Source organism: Pseudochaenichthys georgianus, chromosome 9 (genome assembly GCF_902827115.2).
Source record: "Pseudochaenichthys georgianus chromosome 9, fPseGeo1.2, whole genome shotgun sequence".
Taxonomy (NCBI): domain Eukaryota; kingdom Metazoa; phylum Chordata; class Actinopteri; order Perciformes; family Channichthyidae; genus Pseudochaenichthys; species Pseudochaenichthys georgianus.
Genome location: NC_047511.1, coordinates 42,426,978 through 42,447,350, shown reverse-complemented (window position 1 = coordinate 42,447,350; position 20,373 = coordinate 42,426,978). Strand labels below are relative to the sequence as shown.

The 20,373-nt window shown below is 42.0% G+C and overlaps 1 protein-coding gene across 1 annotated transcript in view; it reads left to right on the top strand.

Moving 5' to 3' along the window:
- Positions 1-20,373, top strand: part of sema4c (sema domain, immunoglobulin domain (Ig), transmembrane domain (TM) and short cytoplasmic domain, (semaphorin) 4C) — a 61,824-nt gene that overhangs the window by 1,181 nt on the left and 40,270 nt on the right. The window contains 1 exon segment of the mRNA XM_034090567.2: positions 16,646-16,800. Coding sequence (XP_033946458.2) covers positions 16,646-16,800 — 155 coding nt within the window.

Sequence of the window (20,373 nt, the reverse complement as noted above, 5' to 3'; positions counted from 1 at the left end):
GCAGCTTTCTCATGCAGCTACCACGCATCCCCTCCTTTCTCCTTTTATTTCCCAGCGTCCCTTTCATCGCTCGATGCTACAGTCGTCACTGGTGTTGTGATGGCATGTGAGGGCTGAGGGTGGGGGTAAAAGCAATCGATAGGGCGTCGATACCCTCTGGGGAATTGCTCCAGTGTGACAGCAGAGCCAGTGTTGGCAGACAGCTGCACTTTGGCCAGAAAAGTCTCGCACGCCAGACAAGGCAAACGAGGACAGCACATGCTCTTATAAGGAAGAAGCAAAAAGGCACTCAGAATCTAAATTCAAAATATTCTAATGCGTAAGCTGTTGAATAAATCTGCCTGTAGAGACCAGATAACTGCCCTCGTTGCAGCTTCGACTTCTTTGTCATAAATGTCTTCCTAACATAAAAGCCGTGTCATGAAACACGGGAGGAGGGTGGCGTCCCTTCCATCACACTTGATTCCAGCGTGGCACTTGAGTGCATAAAGAATCTTGACGTAAATTGATTTGCATTGGAAATAAGTGGGAGATCTTCCCCGTTGACAGGCTTCTCCACTTGGTTGGATAGAAATGAGATTTTCAAGCTCAATACTGGGTAGAAACGACTTATATGGATGGGCTCTCGCCACGGTGCTGAGGAGGAGATAGGAGGGAGACGAAATGGAAAAACAAAGCTGCAGAAAGAGAGTGGTGGGGGGGGGGGGGGTGGAGGGGGGAGAAATGAGAGGAGAGAGGGGAGCTATATAATGGAAGGAAAGCAAGAGAGAGAAAGAGGGCAGTCACTAACTGCCTTAAAAGGACAGAAAGTAGAGGAACAGAAAGAGAAACACACACACACACACACCGCAGGCCGTTCACCCTGTGCTTTATTTTGCATAGGGGCATATGCCTGCACACACACACACACACACACACACACACTCAGATTCAACATTTACGTGTGTTGCTGCATGCATGCAGTGTGAGTATGCAAGACAGAGACAAGAAGACAAGAAATGCAAAACCAAAATGAGAGAAAAGATGGGGGCATAAAGGGCGTGTGTGTTTGTGTGAGAGAGAGAGAGAGAGAGAGTGTGTAGTTGCATGTCTGTCTATCTAATCCCCCTTTGTGTGTGTGTGTGTGTGTGTGTGTGTGTGTGTGTGTGTGTGTGTGTGTGTGTGTGTGTGTGTGTGTGTGTGTGTGTGTGTGTGTGTGTGTGTGTGTGTGTGTGTGTGTGTGTGTGTGTGTGTGTGTGTGTGTGTGTGTGTGTGTGTGTGTGTGTGTGTGTGTGTGTGTGTGTGTGTGCTTAGGCTGGCAGTCTGAGGGATTTGGAGCACGGGGCAGCGCAGGAAATGTGTGTGTGTGTGTGTGTGTGTGTGTGTGTGTGTGTGTGTGTGTGTGTGTGTGTGTGTGTGTGTGTGTGTGTGTGTGTGTGTGTGTGTGTGTGTGTGTGTGTGTGTGTGTGTGTGTGTGTGTGTGTGTGTGTGTGTGTGTGTGTGTGTGTGTGTGTGTGTGTGTGTGTGTGTGTGTGTGTGTGTGAATTGGGTGTGTTATGGTGTGGCAGAGATGGTTGAAGAGATAATATCTACACCCCCAACACACACACACACACACACACACATACACACACACACACACACACACACACACACACACACACACTACCCCGCCCAGCAATTACACAAGGCTTACATGAGGTTGCAGCAGAAGTCCTCTCTGTTCACCTCTACTTCTTCTTTTATTCTATTCACATTGTGACATTTTGAATGTTAGGCTTTCATTCCTCGCACACGCCACATTGCTGGATGGCAAAACATTCAAAGAAGAAATCACAGCTGGCTCCTAATGAGACGGTTTATGCACACACATTATGTGTGGCCGCTAATGAGCGCTGCAGATTTACATACTTGTCTAATCGCTGACCCAACGCATGGAGTTCTTTTTCACTGTTATGCGGCTTGCTTTTCAAATGTATTAAGTTTCTCCTTGATCATGTTTCTGCTAAAGGTCTTCTCATGCAAACATTACACTGAATGTTTAGGATGGGTGATGTTGTGACAATGTTATTTTGGTGGAAACAAATCCCTTAAAGGTGGGGTAGGTACGTTTGAGAAACCGGCTCGAGATACACTTTGTTATATACCATGGAATGCTCTGAACATCCCGATAGCAATGAATATCTGAAGTGCTTTGACAACAAATCCATAAAAACATGTCATCAGTGGAAGCCGTGGCGCTGTAAAAAGCACGACCAATCATCTGCTTCGGCTCGGCTAAAGTAACTGGATGGCCTACCTGCCTGTCAGCCTTCCATCGGGGCACAAACTGATCTCGTGCCCTCATTGGTCATGTGCGCGTTCGTGTGTGTTGGAGGAGGGGCTCTGTGAGGAAGTGGCAGATTTGTTCCGGCTGTGTATTTTCAAATTCTACCACACTCGAGCTGGTTTCTCCAAAATGACCGACCCCGCCTTTAACGAGACAAGAAAACAACAATATTTGAGTCCGCTTTCTGACATGATGGATGATCCTGTCCGTGGCACTCAGTCCATTGGTTCATATGGAAGACTTCAATCTAAAAGCATGTCCATACTTACATTATCTACAGCAGCTGGGCATGGTTGTGTTAAGCAAACGTCACTTAGACCGGACTAAATGTTATATAGTTAAGGACTATTTGAGCTGCATGTTTGTATTATTTAAAGAGGCCATGTTATGCTTTTAAAAGAGGAGTATGTAAATAACACATGGACAGTGAGGTTACACATGATTACCACTCAGATTGTGCCGAGTGCAAAGCTGTGCCAGAGGATGTTTTTTAAACCAAGAAAGGCTGATAATTTATACGTCACTATAGCAGTCAGAAAATCATGCGCCCTTGTAATCGTGTATGTTTTTGAATCCAAGAGGGAAGACTAAGTCCTTCTTTTTAAGCCGCGGATCATAAAAAGTGCTTGAATTGACATTATTTTGTCAAAAATAGAGATAATTTGCTTAATGTAGAAAATACACTTTATTCCACCGTCTGCACGTGTGTTTCCCAAAGTGGTCACTGCAACAGTATTTAACATTGATCATTAGACTATGCCGTGTTGTGTCTTTGAATTTAAGCAAAATTAGACTTTGGATATTCTTTAAAAAGGCCTTGAATTGAAATGTTCAATAAGCTTTGGGAACCCTGGCAAAAGAATATGATTTTTTTGTAAAAGTTGTATCTGAATAGAGCAAACTCGTCTTTATATAACTTGTGAATTCAACTTTTGTAAGATGTCAGTTCTCCTTTCAAAAAAGTTATGGAGTCAAACTTGAGGTGCCAGTCTTTTTAATATTAGTTTCACACTGGAGACTGACTCAAGTCTCAGTCAGGTGACGCCTACTGGGAAAATCACTATATAGATTATTATCATCCCCTCTCCTTTAAACACAAGGTTATTATTTCTATTTCTATCTGTCCTAACGTCCTCTTTCTGAATTGGTCACAGCTGATTGGAGCATCCAATAGGTTTTAAAGCAATGTCCACGCCCTCTACCTGGCCCTTTCCATTGACTACGGACGACACAGCAGCTGATAACAGAGCTATCTTCCCCCTTCTTCTTGTCTTTTACTCTCATTCCTTTTCTCTTTGTGTCTTTCTCATGCCCAGCTTATACTCACACCCACAACCACACGTACACTCCACCTAACCCAGCCCAATGACAGAGGCCAGTATGCCCGAACTATGAACAAAAAGCAGCAGCTGTGGTTAAACAAAGAAAAGAGAAAGAAATTGGAGGGAGGTGAAGAGAGCAGGAGAAATAGAGCCCTTGGAAACTTGATATGTTGTTTGAAAGCCTCGCCAGCTTTGATGCAGAGCATGCATCTTTACAGAAAAGCCAAATGCATGCCTCTTGATTTAGAAAGAGAGAAAGATAGAGGAAAAACAGCGAGGAGAAAGAGAGTGGAAAAGGGCCGGGCCTCTGACCTCCACAAACCTCTCTCCCTCTCAACCTTTCTTTTTCTTCAGTCTCTCTCCACCATATCTCCCCAAACCCTCCAATTACAATAATGAGGGGTTGAGAGCGAGGCAGAGAGAGGCTGTGCGTGACTGGGAGGATACATGGAGCAGAGGAGGGGGGGGGGAGGAGATTCATCACCGCTTTTTATCTGCTATGAGTGTCTCTCATCCCCTGACCCTGTGCTGATTGGTCAGTGCAGATTAACAGCTGGGACCAGATGTCAGGACCCGCATCGCTCTGTGTTGTCACACTGAGCGGATGTGCTGGCATGTGGATTAAAATGAAAATGCCACTCGAAGGCCGCTCTCATCTACAGCACGTTCCTGTGGAAGCCGGGCAAGCAGTGACCTTATATTCAAAATCACTGCCATCCTCGATCCTTATCTCTAAATCAGAAGTGACGAGTTATCCCACAGGCGGAGGGTGCATTTACATATAGCTTCATTACAAAAATGGAAAGGTAATGTCATCGGCAAAAGATTCAAATATTAGATTAGTTAAGATTACACTTAGTCACTGTGCAGAGTACAGGAACAAAGCAATGGAAAGCGATTATATGTAGTATATAAGTACAACATGTATCTTAAATATGTATAAACAGAGAATAAGTGGTGATTTTTGACATTTTACATCTGATGATATACAGCAGTGATTCTCAAACTTTTTTCAATCATGTACCCCCTTTGAAAAGAAAATTCAGCCACGTACCCCCTGATCAGCGCAAACACAATTTGTTAGGGAAGAAAAGCCTATATAAAGAGGTACAGCACAGCGCTGCACCATCAGTATCTGATTTATTAAAACAACAACTTTGTAACTGAGAAACACTGAAATGCTACATTTCAAATGTTTACAATCCATCACTAAATTCATGGCTAACCAATTTTAACATCATGCAATAACACTGAGACGACATTAGCTGCATTGAACTGATCTTTTTAATAAGTTGTACAATGTAGAGAAACATGGGCTTGAGCTTCACTGAGGGTCTTTGTCGTTCTGACAGGGAGGCAACTGCAGTTATTACACTTCTCGTTTTGAAATATGTGAAACTCTGTTCATATAAAACCCACACTGCTCAAACTTCCTTACTTTTTTTTTTTTTTCATTAACATAAAATAAATCTCACGTACCCCCTGCAGTACTCCAACGTACCCCTAGGGGTCCGCGTACCCCCATTTGAGAACCACTGATATACAGGATAGGCACATGGTTTACTATGTGAGCAGCATTGCACATCTGATTAGTTCACATGCAGGAACATGATTTATTTATAACATGCATAGATTACATACCTGTAGATATGTATATTTTTTATATAACGTCAACTTCTTCTTGAAGCCACTGGGAATTGAGTCATTTAGTTTATCATTAATAAATGTTACCTTTTGTCTTTAAAAACATCATACTCCTATATATATATATATATATATATATATAGGAGTATGAGTATGTATGTATATATATATATATATATATATATATACACTGAATCAAGGTGTAGTTTAGAATAAAGAATGAATTTGAATCAAAATCAGGACCTCAAAATTTGAAATCGTATTGTGACATACAGAAGGATTCCCAATACATTTTAAAAGGTACTTTACCAATGGCGATATCTCATATTATTAAAAAAAAATTGTATTTGTGTACTGTAGCACTGGCTTTGTGTAAACCTAGATTATGTTGTGTCTTTTTGACATTATTTCCAGTGTGTTCTATCATTTCCATGCTGGGTTTCAGTGTCTTCTTCCATAGTCTTTACAGATTTGTCGTGTCTTGAAGAAGAATTCCCCCTTCCTCTGAATCACAACATACTTGTCATTTGTGTCAAATCCACGGGCTCTCGTCTATCTCTCTCTGTGTGTGTGTGTGTGTGTGTGTGTGTGTGTGTGTGTGTGTGTGTGTGTGTGTGTGTGTGTGTGTGTGTGTGTGTGTGTGTGTGTGTGTGTGTGTGTGTGTGTGTGTGTGTGTGTGTGTGTGTGTGTGTGTGTGTGTGTGTGTGTGTGTGTGTGTGTGTGTGTGTGTGTGTGTGTGTGCGCGAGTGTGTGTTGCTACCAGTCACACTGAAAAATGACGCTGGAATGGAAAAAGCTCACTTGTGGCATCAACCAGCTCTCCGTTTGTTCTGCTTGTTGAAGACAGCAAAGGCGACCCCCCACTGAGGCAGGCTGTTTCATCATCCAACCCCCCCCCCCCTAAAACCATCCCCCCATCGGGCTCACTTGTGCCGTTGCTGTGTTAATCCACTTTTCCCACTTCCTCTCCTCCCACTCTCCCATCCCTTCATCTCTCTCGCCCATTTCTGCTGAATTGTATCGCTCTATTGCCATGACTGTTTGTGGCTTAGGTATTGGAAGAGACGCCTAATTATTCGGCTTAGAATATATACGTTCATCAGCGTTCATGCTATTGTTCTTCATGGCACGTTGATTCAGTCACTAGTGAGTTAAACACGTGGATTCCTTGTGTTGAATAATCCCATAAATCTCCTTTATCCTTCATTTACAACCGGAGAGACTCCACAGCTGACTGGAGGTATTTGTGCAGATGCAGCTCTTAGACGCCTGTATGTCTTCTCTGTATCCGTGCTCTCATTCTGTCGTACACCTGACTCTCCTGTGAACTTGTCATCTGCTCGGCACACAAAGCCCCACGTGGGATTGTGTGTGTGCCTTTGTGTGTTGTTTTTGTATTGCTTCAAAGAGGGTACCTGCTCCCACGAGGGTCTGCTGCGTCGGTGTGGGCGCTGCTCAGCCTCCTCTGTCTGTCTGTCTGTCTGTGTCGGCGTCGGCTTCAAAGCGCTCCCTAAAATAGGGCTTTAATCATAGTTTGGTGTGTGAGTGGCTGGGCGGTTGGAAGCTATAAGCAGAGGCTGGGTGGGGAGAGAGAGAGAGAGAGAGAGAGAGAGAGAGAGAGAGAGAGAGAGAGAGAGAGAGAGATGAGATGAGAGAAGAGGGAGAGCGAGAGCATAGATCGCCGAGAGAGCTCGTCTGTCTATGTTTTAGATAGATAGCTGCTACTCTCTCCGCTCTTATACTTCACTTTTCTCCCCTCCTCTTCACAGTGGACTTGTGTTTGCTCTGGCGCAGTTTGAGTTAGGCTGGGCTGGATTGAGAAGCTGTGTCGTGACCCTGAGATACTCTTTCAAGGACTCAGAGATGAGGTGTTGTCATTCTGCAGCACAGGGTTGCACCAAGTATGTGTGTACCCATGTATAGTACACAGGAGAATATACAACTCAAACAGGACATTCCTGCGATTCAGAAAACAGTAGATAGATACAGATTTGAAGTTATTGTAATAATTTGCCAGTACAGTGAGATATTTACTAAATTATGATTCTTGAAATACGAAAAAGGAATTCCTTAAATAAGAAAAGATATCTGAGTACTAGAAAAGGGACTAATGTCTATAAGATCACTCTCAAAATAGGAAAAAACACGTTACTTTAAGAAAAAATAAAAGTAAATTCTTCTTTTTTCATAGGTTTTTTTTCCTGATTTAAGTAAAACCATAACTTTATTTTGAAATAGGAAAGGTTTCTGGCTGCTAAAAGAGAGAACAATGTCTTGAAATAAGCAGAAAAACTGTGATTTTAAGTAGATTCATAAGCCAAATATACTCGAAACAAGCTGTCCCTGTTTAAATATTAATGAAATATTCATTTGTAACACTTTTAAGTGTAAACTGTACTTCCTTAGCCAATATGTGGCTTTATTCAGCACAAGAAATTCATCTCTTTAACTCGTTTGTCACTGAATCAATATATCATAAAGAATAATAGCAAGTGCACTGATGTATATTTTTTAAATGAAATAAATACCTGTCCATGTATGTCAGAGATATTATTGTGTACGCTACAGCTCCACTTTTTCATCTTGGCAAATTGTTATTGAATTGAATAGAGTTTGAACAGCGGGATGTGAGACTCGTGAACATGGACTCAGGCACATTATACCCTTACCATGGAGTTCCAGGAGCAAACAGCCACCAGTATTAATAGAGTTGTTGACTGCTTTGCAAAGAATCACATGCTCTTACAGCTGGGTTTCATTCCTTCAGGCTGCCTTGGGTTCCAGTTCATTTTTGCACATTATACAAGCGTCTCGCATAGCCTCAAAACGTGTTTATGACACTAAATCAATCATGTTCTGTCCTTCTCGCTGCATTTAAAGAAGCTAAACATACACAGGCTGCTGAAATCATACCTGACTGTTCGCTTCCCTGGTGATATCTGTCGCTGTGTGTTTCGAGTCATTCATGCATATTAAGAAGATTAGAATTTCTTGTTTGCAGCGATTCCAAACATTGTTATTTTTGTAGTTTACCCGGATCTTTTGAAGTCAACTTACACTATTTACAAAGACTATATGTCATTGTCTTTAGCCGCTTTCACACCAAGTATTTTGCCGTACTTAGTTCCCAGCACTTAGTGGAACAAAAGAGCCGATCCCGTTCACACCGGATTAAGTAACCTGAGGGAAGATTACGCAAATGAAGCCACTTCTTCTTCTGCTTTGGGTTTACGGCCCGTCCACACGGCGGCGTGTGTTGAAGCTGCTGGGACTCCCAGGAGCTTCTACTGAAGCCTTCCGAGTAAATCGCCAGAATGCTGACACCTCCTCATCTCCACCGCTCCCATGTTTTCTTTTGTGTTGCCATTCTCTCTCCGTTGGTGCGCGGGGCTAATGCTAATGCTAATAATGCTAATGCCAGCAAATGGCGGCTTCAAAAAACATTTCAGAGTTTTACGGGGTTTGCAATTCGCCCAGCCAATCAGAAATTGGTAATTTTTTCTCCGCAGGATTGTACCACCTCTCTAGCAGGCACTAAAAATGGGGGTAAAAGTTCTGCAAATTCCGGGCACTATCGGAACTAAACGGGAAAAGTACGGGTAAAATTACTCCGGTGTGAACGCGCCTAATGTTATCTTTGTTAGCTGGTTAAAGTGGTTGGGTTTCATATTGGTATGACGGTTTAAAACATATTATTACAAGGCTTGGTTCAATACTAGATTCATATTGGTCAACAGTCTGGTAACTTTGAAAAACACCATCTTCATTGTCTTTATTGCTAAAATACTTCCTAATAAGACGTCATTTGAATCAAATACACATGGTTATGGATTCTGAGAGCAGAAGGTCCCATATGGGCAAAACAGTATAACAAATAAACCATCCTCCATCCTACCTTTTTGTAACTACACGTTTTTCTTAATCGCCAGTCTCTTTAACGCTAGAACCGCAAGAGGTCGCTGTATACCTACAACCGCCAACGGGACACATTTACCCGCTATTGATTTTCAAGGTACAATGTTCTTTTATTTACCATACAGAACAGTGAGTTTTGATCGCACAGGGATGAAACTTATACCAATAAGCTTTTCATAGGATATAGTTTGTGCAGATAGCATGAAGTATAAAATATCGCTACCAGTGCTGATTTAAACGATTGGTGTTAGACTTGTGTTTTGTTTAGGTACAAATCTATCCATCTATCTATCTATAACTATCTATCTGTCTATCTCTCTCTCTATATCTATCTATCTCTCTCTCTCTCTCTCTCTCTCTCTCAATCTATCTCTCTCTCTATATATCTATCTATCTCTCTCAATCTCTCTCTCTATGTATAAGGAACCGCAGTAGACAAAAGGCGTTGCTATAGCAACACGTCATGTTTACGCTGCATTTTCTATGAGGTAAATATTACCCGCTGGCGCTGATGGGTATACTTGGCAATTCTTTGGGCGATTTTTTCAATCTGACTTCATATTGACACATTTTAACAACAGAGGGTGCTACATAACACACTTTCAGGAAAAGTCACGGACTGGGAGACTTGAATATTTCATTGAAAAAAAGTTACATACAATCAAAAACGTCTAAGGTCAGACTTATCTCAACTCTGCAGATGGAGTTAATAAACATACATTTGGACTCACACTGTCTATCAAAAAGCACACTTGTTCACTTGCACATACATAGTCATGAACCACAGGTGTGTATGGTCTTGTGTCTGTAATAGGGAAACCCACACGTATGTCCCAGTGACACACACACACACACACACACACACACACTCGGCAGGTGGCCTCAGGGCTGCCACAGTGTGGTGGCAGATGGTAAGTGCTGGTGCCGTATTGCCTCTTGATGAAAGAGCCGCTGATCACTTCAAACAAGCCACTCGCAGAGAAACTTTCCCTCTGTTGGTGAGAGACGTTTGAGTCTCTGAGCAGGTACCCTGGAGAGCCATTCAGGACTGTGTGTGTGCGTGTGTGCGTATGCGTGCGTGCGTGCGTGCAAATGCAATGTGTCTTTTAGCTTACCCATACATTTGTGTATTCTGTGTGTTCAGACGTACACCGATTTGTGTATAGCCAAGTACCTCAGCACGGAGTGTGTGTGTGTGTGTGTGTGTGTGTGTGTGTGTGTGTGTGTGTGTGTGTGTGTGTGTGTGTGTGTGTGTGTGTGTGTGTAGTGTGTGGTTGTGTGTGTGTGTGTGTTGTGTGTGGTGTGTGTGTGTGTGTGTGTGTGTGTGTGTGTTGTGTGGTGTGTGTGGTGTGTGTGTGTGTGTGTGTGTGTGTGCGCGTCTGTGTGTGTGTGAGAGAGCTGTGGTGTGTGTGAGAGAGCTGTGTGTGTGTGAGAGCTCTGGAGTTGCCTTGCCCGGTTGTGTGGAACACAGCAGATGTGCTCACTTCTCCCCTGGGGATGCCTTCTCTCTCTCTCTCTCTCTCTCTCTCTCTCTCTCTCTCTCTCTCTCTCTCTCTCTCTCTCTCTCTCTCTCTCTCTCATCAAGCTCCCTCATCCGTGCAAACCCTCCAATGTTTATACACGGCTGCTCATAATAAGCTGACTATCTCAGTACTCTTCCCCTTTCCTTCCTTCCTTCCTTTGCTTACTTATTCCCTCCTCTCCTCTAGGCCTCTAGGTCTCTCCTTACAGTACATCTGTGACTGTGATTTAATGTTGCTGGATGTAACACATTCAAAAACATGTAAGTCCTCCATTGGAGTGCTTTGTTTACTTAATAATGTACATCACTATGTAACACGTGTGCTTCTATTGGCTAGCGCTTAGAAATACACATATTGTTCTTATATGATATGCAGCTATATCAATGTTATCTGACTGCTGTTGGTCATAGCTGATAAGTTTCGCAGTTAGGCTCAACTTGCTAAATGTGAAATAGAAAGCTTAATTTACATACTTAGTCGGTTTGGCAGTCTGGCGGACAGAACATTGAATTATAACTATTCAATAAAAGACTGTGGAGGAAAATAAGATTGGATAAACAAATGAAACATTAATTTGGTGCCATGGCTTTTGGAAATTAGCTGCATAATATTTCTCCAATGTTTTTCTTTGTCTTGATGCTACAGTAGCGCCATCTTTGGTCTTAAAATGTCAGGTGAGGGATGTGTTGAAAGTAATGATGGCATTTTGTATAAAGAATAAATGGCATCACATTGTTTGAAAAAGGAGTTGAAAGGTATTTAAAGCAAATCCAAAAAGCTTTCAAGATTTACTTTAGGTTGAATGACTTTAATTAAGTTTCAGTAACAAGCTCACTTTATACCCTTCTTTTCATGTATCTCTCGTAAAGACACACACACACACACACACACACACACACACACACACACACACACACACACACACACACAGCTCCTTCAATGAGCCTGCTCGATGTATATAAGTCTACTTAGTCCCAACTAGGCCACAGCATCACATGAGCAGTTAGTCACACCATAAATCACCGGTTCCTGCCGATTCCTCCCTGGATTTCTGCTCCTATTTTCAGTAGTCAGGGAAACGGCAAAGCAATGGAAATATTCACGCTTTAGAAAAACAAAAAAGGGAATATTCTTATGCAGTTATGAGATCGCAAGATAAAGAAAGAAAGAGGGAAGAAGAGGAGAGGGAGAACTACACTACAAGTGTGGATAATGAAAACTAAACACCATCAGTTTCTCTGTCTCCTTTCTCATCTGCTCTGTACCACTAGCTGTCTGTATGCTAGTCAGGGGATTTGAACAGTGTGTGCGTGCGTGTGTGTGGGGGGGGGGTGTGCACTCGTGGGGTAATCACACTTTTTCCTCAGTGTGTATGTGTGAGTAAAGGTGAGGCTGACATTGTTAGCTTGAAAGTGAAAATGTGTGTGACCTAGCATTACTATACTTGTGGGGACCTAAATCTGTTTACATAGTCATGTGTGGGGACTCGCCTCCCTTATGGGGACAAATTGGAGGTCCCCATGAGGGGGATCATTAATTTTAGGGTGAAGACTTGTTTAGGGTTAGGGTTAGGCATGTGTTGGTTATGGTTAAGGTTAGGATAAGTTTCCAGGAAATGCATGTAAGTCAATGTAATGTCCCCTGAAGTGATGTATACAGTGTGTGTGTGTGCGTGTGCGTGCGTGTGCGTGTGCGTGCGTGCGTGCGTGTGTGCGTGCGCGTGCGTGCTTTGGCGTCCTGCATTCGTGTGTGAGTGAATAGCAACCAAGCAGCAAACTCTGGAGAACAGCCGGGAAGCCAATACGGAAGTGCCACACACTGCAGTTCATACATGGGCCGCTAGGGACTGGCTGCAGAAAGGAGCACTTTCCATAGACCCCCATGTTAAAATGCCCAACTTTACAGCAGAAAAAAACATGTTTCTACCCATGGATGCAATAAAAATTATTATCGATATAGTTAGATTCCACCTTCATGATTATGGATCTGTGAGTGAATTGTTTTCTAACACGACCCTTTTATTTATATTAGGTCTTAACGTTTTTGCATTAATTAGGGCGTGGTCACGTTGATGGACACGTACATGCCTCACTGTCAGCTAACAGCAACTTGTCCACTCTGCTAGGCTACAACCATAGAGGCTACAACGTTAGTTAGTCATAATACTGTACTTGACCCTTTAGCTTTAGCCGTGTTCGTGGTGATTGTGCCTTTTAGGGAATATTGTTACAAATACCAGACAATTAAAATGTCGTGCTGTGCGCTTGAATGTACTAGCAGACCTTCCAAGAAGTCTAAAATGATAATATTATGCATGTTAACCCCGTTCGCAGGTGTTTGTGTGCTAGGTAGCTTAGCTTGTTACTTATTAGCCAGCTAAGGACGTAACCCTTTATGCATACATATAGATTTTAGTTTATGATTCAGCCTTGGGTAAGACTTTTATAGTCTATGGCTATGACGCCCATAATGCTAAACGGGAGCAAATGTTAATAGGGGACCCAATTATCCCAGTGGTGGCCGCCGGAGCTAACGGAGCCGCAGGGGGCTAGCTAGCTCCAGCCAGCGTCCCGGAGCTAGCCCCCTGCGGCTCCGTTAGGTCCGGGCGGTGGAGTCTGTCTTTTCTCAACGTGTGAATGACAAGCATTAAGAATAACAAAATATAGCTAATTCTCTTGCAGATTGTCTCATTTGATTATGAATGTAACGTTTATATAGGGGAACTACACTGTTAGCAGTAACTTGGTATGCATGTATTTCATGTTAGCTTAGCTTCTTAGCCTGAGCTAGCTCTGTTTACTTCCAGTTCGGAGGCAGCAGGTCCCGCCTCGGCTCCGCCTCTTTGCCCTTATTTGGATCAGGCGGGATTAGACTCTGACGTCACAGTCGAGCCGTTAGTGGCCGACTCCGCCTACTAAGGGCTTCACGGCAACTCTGCAGAATCCTATGGGTGACGTCACGGACACTACGTCCATTTATATATACAGTTTATGATAGCAACGCAGTGGGTGCATCTTTTAAAAATGTGTTGAGAGAAGTCAGCTCTGGTTTTGCCACAAGCCCTGCTGCAGATTGGACCGTGGAGGGAACATTTGTTGATTATCTTTGTCCAGATTGGCACTCCCTCAACAAGTTAGACGAACCCGATATCAATCACATGGACTCAGCTGTTTAATCACAGGATCAATAGCTGGGTTTACAAGGAGGCTAATATTCTTTTAACAGTGTGAGTGATAGACTAATCTGAGTAGAAAGCCTCATTTAGGCTTTTATTAAAATGCAATCTATACCAGGACGTGCAGCACAGATTCAAAAAATCACACCAGCAGATTTAAACCATTCATGAGCTTTCTTACGCATTCTGTCCACGTCGCATCTCATTTTCCATTTGCAATAAGGTCAGCCTCTAAATCCCTGTATTGTCGTGCGAAGGCGGCCTGCGCAGCCCAGATTGAGCTGCTCTCCTCTTAATGATGCATGTAGGAGCCCTTTAACAATCTCCAGTCCAATCAAGGCAAAACACAATTCAGGCTGTTTTCCGAAACAGGATTTTCTTAATTCCAAAAACAACCATTCTTAATTGGATTTCTATCGAAGAAGTGTATGAAAACAAACTCTCGGCTCTATCAAAAACCTAATTCTAAGACTCGAAGCACTTCGAAGCCGTTAGTTTGCTTTATTATTTATAAGATTGTGATTGTGCAGATGCCGGATTATGAAAATCAATCTGTATTCATCAATAACCTTTAAAACTCCAGATTCTGCCTTCCCTCTGCAGTTAGATTTTAAAAAGTGTCTGTTTCTGCACACGTCACTCATCAAAACAAGGGCTGGGAGGGCAAGTGCAATATTGCTTTCTTGTTTATTTGCACAGCTTTTTTTTGTAAATAGACGACAACCTTATCTCCCTTCTGACATGCAGATCTGGAACATTTCAGCCCGCCTTCTTCTGCACGTTGGTAGAGTAAACACAGAGCTTGGGAAGCTTTCTGTTCGGCTGGAATCATTCAATAACATCTTGAAGCTGTACCGTCGGCAGTCTCAACAAACTCATTAAGACATAATTAGTTTGAAAAAGTGCCGTTTGTTCTTTTTAACCTTCAGTCACGTTGTGTTGACAGCTTCATTATTTGTTGTTTTGTTTCTCATCGAGTATAAAATGTCAATTATTGAACAAGATGTTACTTTACTGTGGTGGTCAAACCTATATCAGCAGAGGTGTTAATTGGCTCAAACTTCATATGTTTGCCGCTTAAACTGATGCCGTTAGTTTACCATCTGCAAAAGTAGATACATAAAGCTTTAGTGGCTTGCTTGCAACCTGCATTAACCCTCCTGTCGTCTTCGGGTCAAATCTGACCGATTTACTACTTTCAGCAATCGTAACTTTTTTGTTTTACATTTGATTGCATTAAAGCTTCGTGATATCCTTCACAGGAGACATTTGAACATATACTTGCTGATCACCACTTTCATTGGATTCTGGATGATTTAGTCAACTTTGTAACAGCATGGTGTTCCTGGTCAAAGATGATAAAGAAAAGGAATTAGTAACCATCCGGATCAGATAAAACACACACACACACACTCACACTCACACACACACACACAAACATCCACACACACATACTCTAGATGTGTTCCCCCCCTTATGTGCCCAATCCCCCCATGTGAATCACACACAAACATCCACCCACCCACGCACACACACACGCACACACACACACACACACACACACACACACACACACACACACACACACACACACACATACTCTAGATGTGTCCCCCCCTTATGTGCCCAATCCCCCCACATGGATCACACACAAACACACACACAGAACCATTTGACACATTTCCCGCACTTATGTGCCCATCCCCCCACATGGATCACACCTGGCACACGCAATCCATGTTCAGTGTCTGTTCTTTGTATATTTACTGCAGTTGTTCACGTATACCAGTACTCTGATACAATGTGTACAGTTTGAAAGGGTGTTAAATGAAATGTGGTGATGATTAATGGTTGTTGTGTTAATGTAATAGCAGTTAAAACAGGACCGCGAACACCAAAGTAAGGGGGGGCGAAGACAATAGGAGGGTTAACTGATTTATTTAGCCACATGGGGCAGTGCCACAAGTTGTAAACATTCAAATGTTTCATCGTTAGCATTTCCTTTCACTCCTGTGTCTGCCCGGCTCATATACATACATTCCAGCAATTGTTTTTTTCTCAAACAACTCCTGGAGGAGCTATCTGGCGTTTTATCTGCGAAACGCTTTACTCACAAGCTCGCTGCTGGTTCTCCTGTTCAGCTTTGTAGTCCAGGGCAGCTGCATGGGGTTTCTCTTAAAGCGTTTCCATTGAAAAATAGCTGCATGTGGCCTGTTGAAAGGACGCTGATAAGAGTGCTTAGACCGAACACAAATGGCATAATTGTGTTTAAAAAAAAATGCGAAATAGAGCTGAGGAGAACAGTTCATGCATAATGCCTCATTTCCATATTTAAACAGTTTGTCTGGTATATTTGACAGGTTGTTTTTGAAGTGTCTCACCAATGTTGGATTACTGTAAATGGTGTTAGATCGGAGCTCTCACGGGTTGTGGGTCTGAAAGCTGAATACGATGACACACTGATCCCAATAAAGAAAGCAACGCTGTGTACTGTGTGTGTTTGTGTGTGTGTGTGTGTGTGTGTCGACTGTGTACAGAGCGAGCAGAATGGATGACATTAAGCTAAAGGTGGCAGCGGTGGAGTGGGCGAGGCTCGCTGGTGCGAATAAGCCGAGACGTCAACCAATGTGTGAAATGTTCTTCTCAGCTTTGATTCTGTCATCTGTCAACAGATCAGTGGGGAGGAACCCTAGCTACTTTGCAGCGAGTGTATAATCAGTGATGTGACGAAGCCTGTGTGTGTGTGTGTTTTCTCCAGATGTGTTGGACAGCATGGCGAGGTTCAGCGTTCAGGGAGTGTTCAACTACAGCATGCTGACGCTGTCCGACCACGAGAGGGTTTTATACGTCGGAGCACGGGAGACCTTGTTCGCCCTCGACCCGAACAACATCAACAGACAGCTGCGGCCTCAGGTAACACACCCAGATTTCATTTATTGTTTCTACCTTTTCTTTTTTATTGACCTGGTTTTTCCGTCCATGTAGTTTGTTCAACACTTATTTCTTTAAAGTCAAAGTCAACTTTATTGTCAATCTTTCAGTTTGTGTGTACAGACAGAGATCGAAATACCGTTTTCCACAATCCCGAATACAAAAATACAAATATATATATAAAAATATGTATACAATATGTATATCCTATATATACACAATCAACAGACACATGTATACATTAAGATACAAGCACAACAATCAATACTTACACAATACAGGCAGTATAAGTCAAACAAAACATGGAAACATGCCTTATTGATTCCTTAAATCTGAAATAATATACAGTTCATATGTATATTATTTTATACATAAGAAAAGTTAAATAATTAAAAATATCTAATACATTTAAAATAGATTTAAGATACATTTAAATACAAACGCAAATACATAAAATAGGGAGAAATAATAATAATAAAAAATATAAAAGGATAAACACATAATTACTTTTAAAAAATGACTCTTTAATTGTAGGGCTGCAGAATTAATGAAAATGTTATCAAAACTTCAATATGGACAATTGCAATATACAAATATACACAGTATACACAGTTTTATGTTAAGGTCAAATATGTCAAAATATCATTTCAAATGAAGTATTGTGGTGCTGCCGTGAAGCTATTCTACAGACTTAATAAAATATTTTTATATAATATATGATTTAATGATAATATAAATAATATTTCAAGAATGGTCCCTCCCTCAAATTATATCGCATTTGAAATATCTCTCAAAATAATCGCAGATTATTATGTCTTACTCCAAATTGTACAGCCTTAATTAATTGGGTTTACTAAAATTCAGGGAGAAATGGAGGCACTTCCTCTAAACACTGACTGACTGCAAACGCCCACACAATCTGAAAGGCTGTGGTAGAGATGTGAGAAATGAAAATGATAACACATACGATTTAATATCACAGAGCGTCATGATGGACAGTCCGGGGACACAAAAGCATCGTCTCTTCCACAGAGCACTGCGGAGATAAACACACATTTCAAATACTTCATTTAAATACACCGAATTCAATTATGATATTATCAGTGATATCATTATCAAGGGAACGTTTCAGCTATGCAGGGAAAATAAACTGCTTCTGCCACACTTTGTCTGTACTGCCTTTTGACTGACCTTACTTTATTATAATGTTAGGTGTCAGTTCTTAACCCAAGGACATTTGAGAAAACACACACAAAAACTGTTTGTGGCGGACAATGGAAGACGAGTAGTAGAGCCGTATAAAGTCGCCTGAGTCACACTAGTTGTTTTGTCTTTTATTAGTCTGGCCTGAGCTTCTTTTATTAAATCTTCAGTCCTTGAACAAGCTTATAATGGATATCTGTCAAGCAGTAATGCCTTTTCAAAATGTGTTAAAGTCTAATCCCTAAAGGGTCAGGAGAATAATAAAATGTATTGACTGCCGTCAGCTAAGAGCTCTCAATGTCAACCTTTCCAGAGCACCAAAACTGCTTTCTCTTCAATGAAATAATTGAATGTAAAAAAGGGAAAGTTAAAAACAAACCTCGAATCAAAGTATTAAAGCATTTTTCTCAAACTCAGTGTCAGTAACCCTGAAACAAAATACAACAAGTCAAAAACGAAATATGTCAAAATTCCCCTGAAGAGGAAGATAACTTTATGAAGATACTTCCCTTTACTTTAGTGAAAAGGTTAGCCAATCGTTAGCTTGTCTTTTAAAATACTTTAGTGTCTATTAGAGACTTGAAATCAATGATTATAACTCGTGGACTGAATTTGCAGTTATATGATGAAAGTCAGTACAGGTCCCGCTTCTTCTTCTTATCGTGTCCACAAGGCAGTCAGTTCCAGGGCTTGGTTAGATGTGGTTCAGCCACAGCTGAACACATTGCTGTCCCTTCTCATAAAACTCTGCCAAGTCCGCTTGCTGCATAGGTCGGCTAAGATGGTTTGTTTTGCAGAGGAGAACCCTTCAATGTTCACAGATATGACTGTCAGTGCCGGTCTTGAGGGGTCCCTCGTTTACGGCATCGTCCTTTGTGTCTATCTCCAGGCATGATGTTTTCTCTTGGTGTTCTGTGGCTTACTTACAGCTTTCAGCGTAGCTTGTAGTGTAGCTTGTGCAAACTAGCTTGCGGCTAGCGTAGCTTGTGGCTGTGTTGTAGCTTGTAACTGTTGCTTGCAGTGGTGATAGGATTAGCAGTATCTAGTCGATCTAGTTGATCTTGTCGATCTCGTCAATACTCCCAGGGCCGCGGCGTGGACGCTCCTTTCATGGCCCGCTGATGCTTAAACGTTTTTGAAAGGCATCAAATTCATAAAAAAATAAGGCCTTCGGCTAATTGTTGTTAAAATGTCTTAAATCAACTTCCAAAATAGTACCTGCAAAACAGAAGTCTGTGAATATGTTGTGTGACATTACATTAATTTATTTTTGAATAATATCTGTTTTTCAGACAATATCTTGCTGCAATGTAGCAAATGTCTCTTGCATTAAAGATGTTAATGTCATGCAGCTCAGGATAGCAGTTCAGTCAGGAGAGACGTGATGTATGATATACGTGTTTATTACCGGGACACATAATATGAATGAAAGAATGATTGACAGATTATAACGAGTGAAAGGAATGGTGTTTGGCGATTAGGCCCCGGTTTGCAGGATGATCATTCAGGAGGGGGGACACCGCTCCGATGAAACCCCCCGGGGTCTAGACACTGGCGGTGGTGATAAGTAGTTCGGTCCGGTCTGAAGGGAGAAGGTTTTATTTTGGCCCTGTATTAGGAGGCGTAGGGGTGGAGGAGGACAGCTGACGGAGAGGGAAGAGCAGATTTAACGGGGTTAGCGGGTGCAGCGAGGGACGTGATTGGCTAGCTGGGGAGTGACGCCCCCGATCACTTATTGAGAGAGGAATGACGTGTGACAGACAGAGGATATTGGTCTTCCTGCTTGAACTTGCGCTAATCTTCATTACAATTGTAGTTATTGTCCTGTATTTCATTTCAAGTGGCGTACATTCTTTTGAAACAATCGTAAATCCAACATGTCTGAAGGACGTCTCTTTCAAGCTCCATTGTGATTATTTATTACCCGTAATATAAACTATTGATGTGTCATTATGTGCAGTGTTTTGGATTTATATAATAACCTTTAACTGAATGTTCTCAGTGTGTGTCCATACATGACATACTTCCTCTCTCAGCCATTAAACATGCATATGATCCAGAGTAGCTACGAGGTCTTACAATGTAATGACTCATCGTTAATCAGGGGATGGATTTTATATGATCTCATGAGTTCAGATGTCTTCTAACACGTTATTACTTTATTTTAAGTTATGTATGTTATCTCCTACTAAAAGCCTTCTAGAGTAATAGTGCGAGTACGCTGCCAAATATTAAAATGCGTGGCTATTGGCTCCAGTATTTCACTTCTGTCAGCACAAATACTGTGGGCGTACACACACACACACACACACGCCAACTTCCACCGGCCCTGTTTCTCACACGTTACGATGC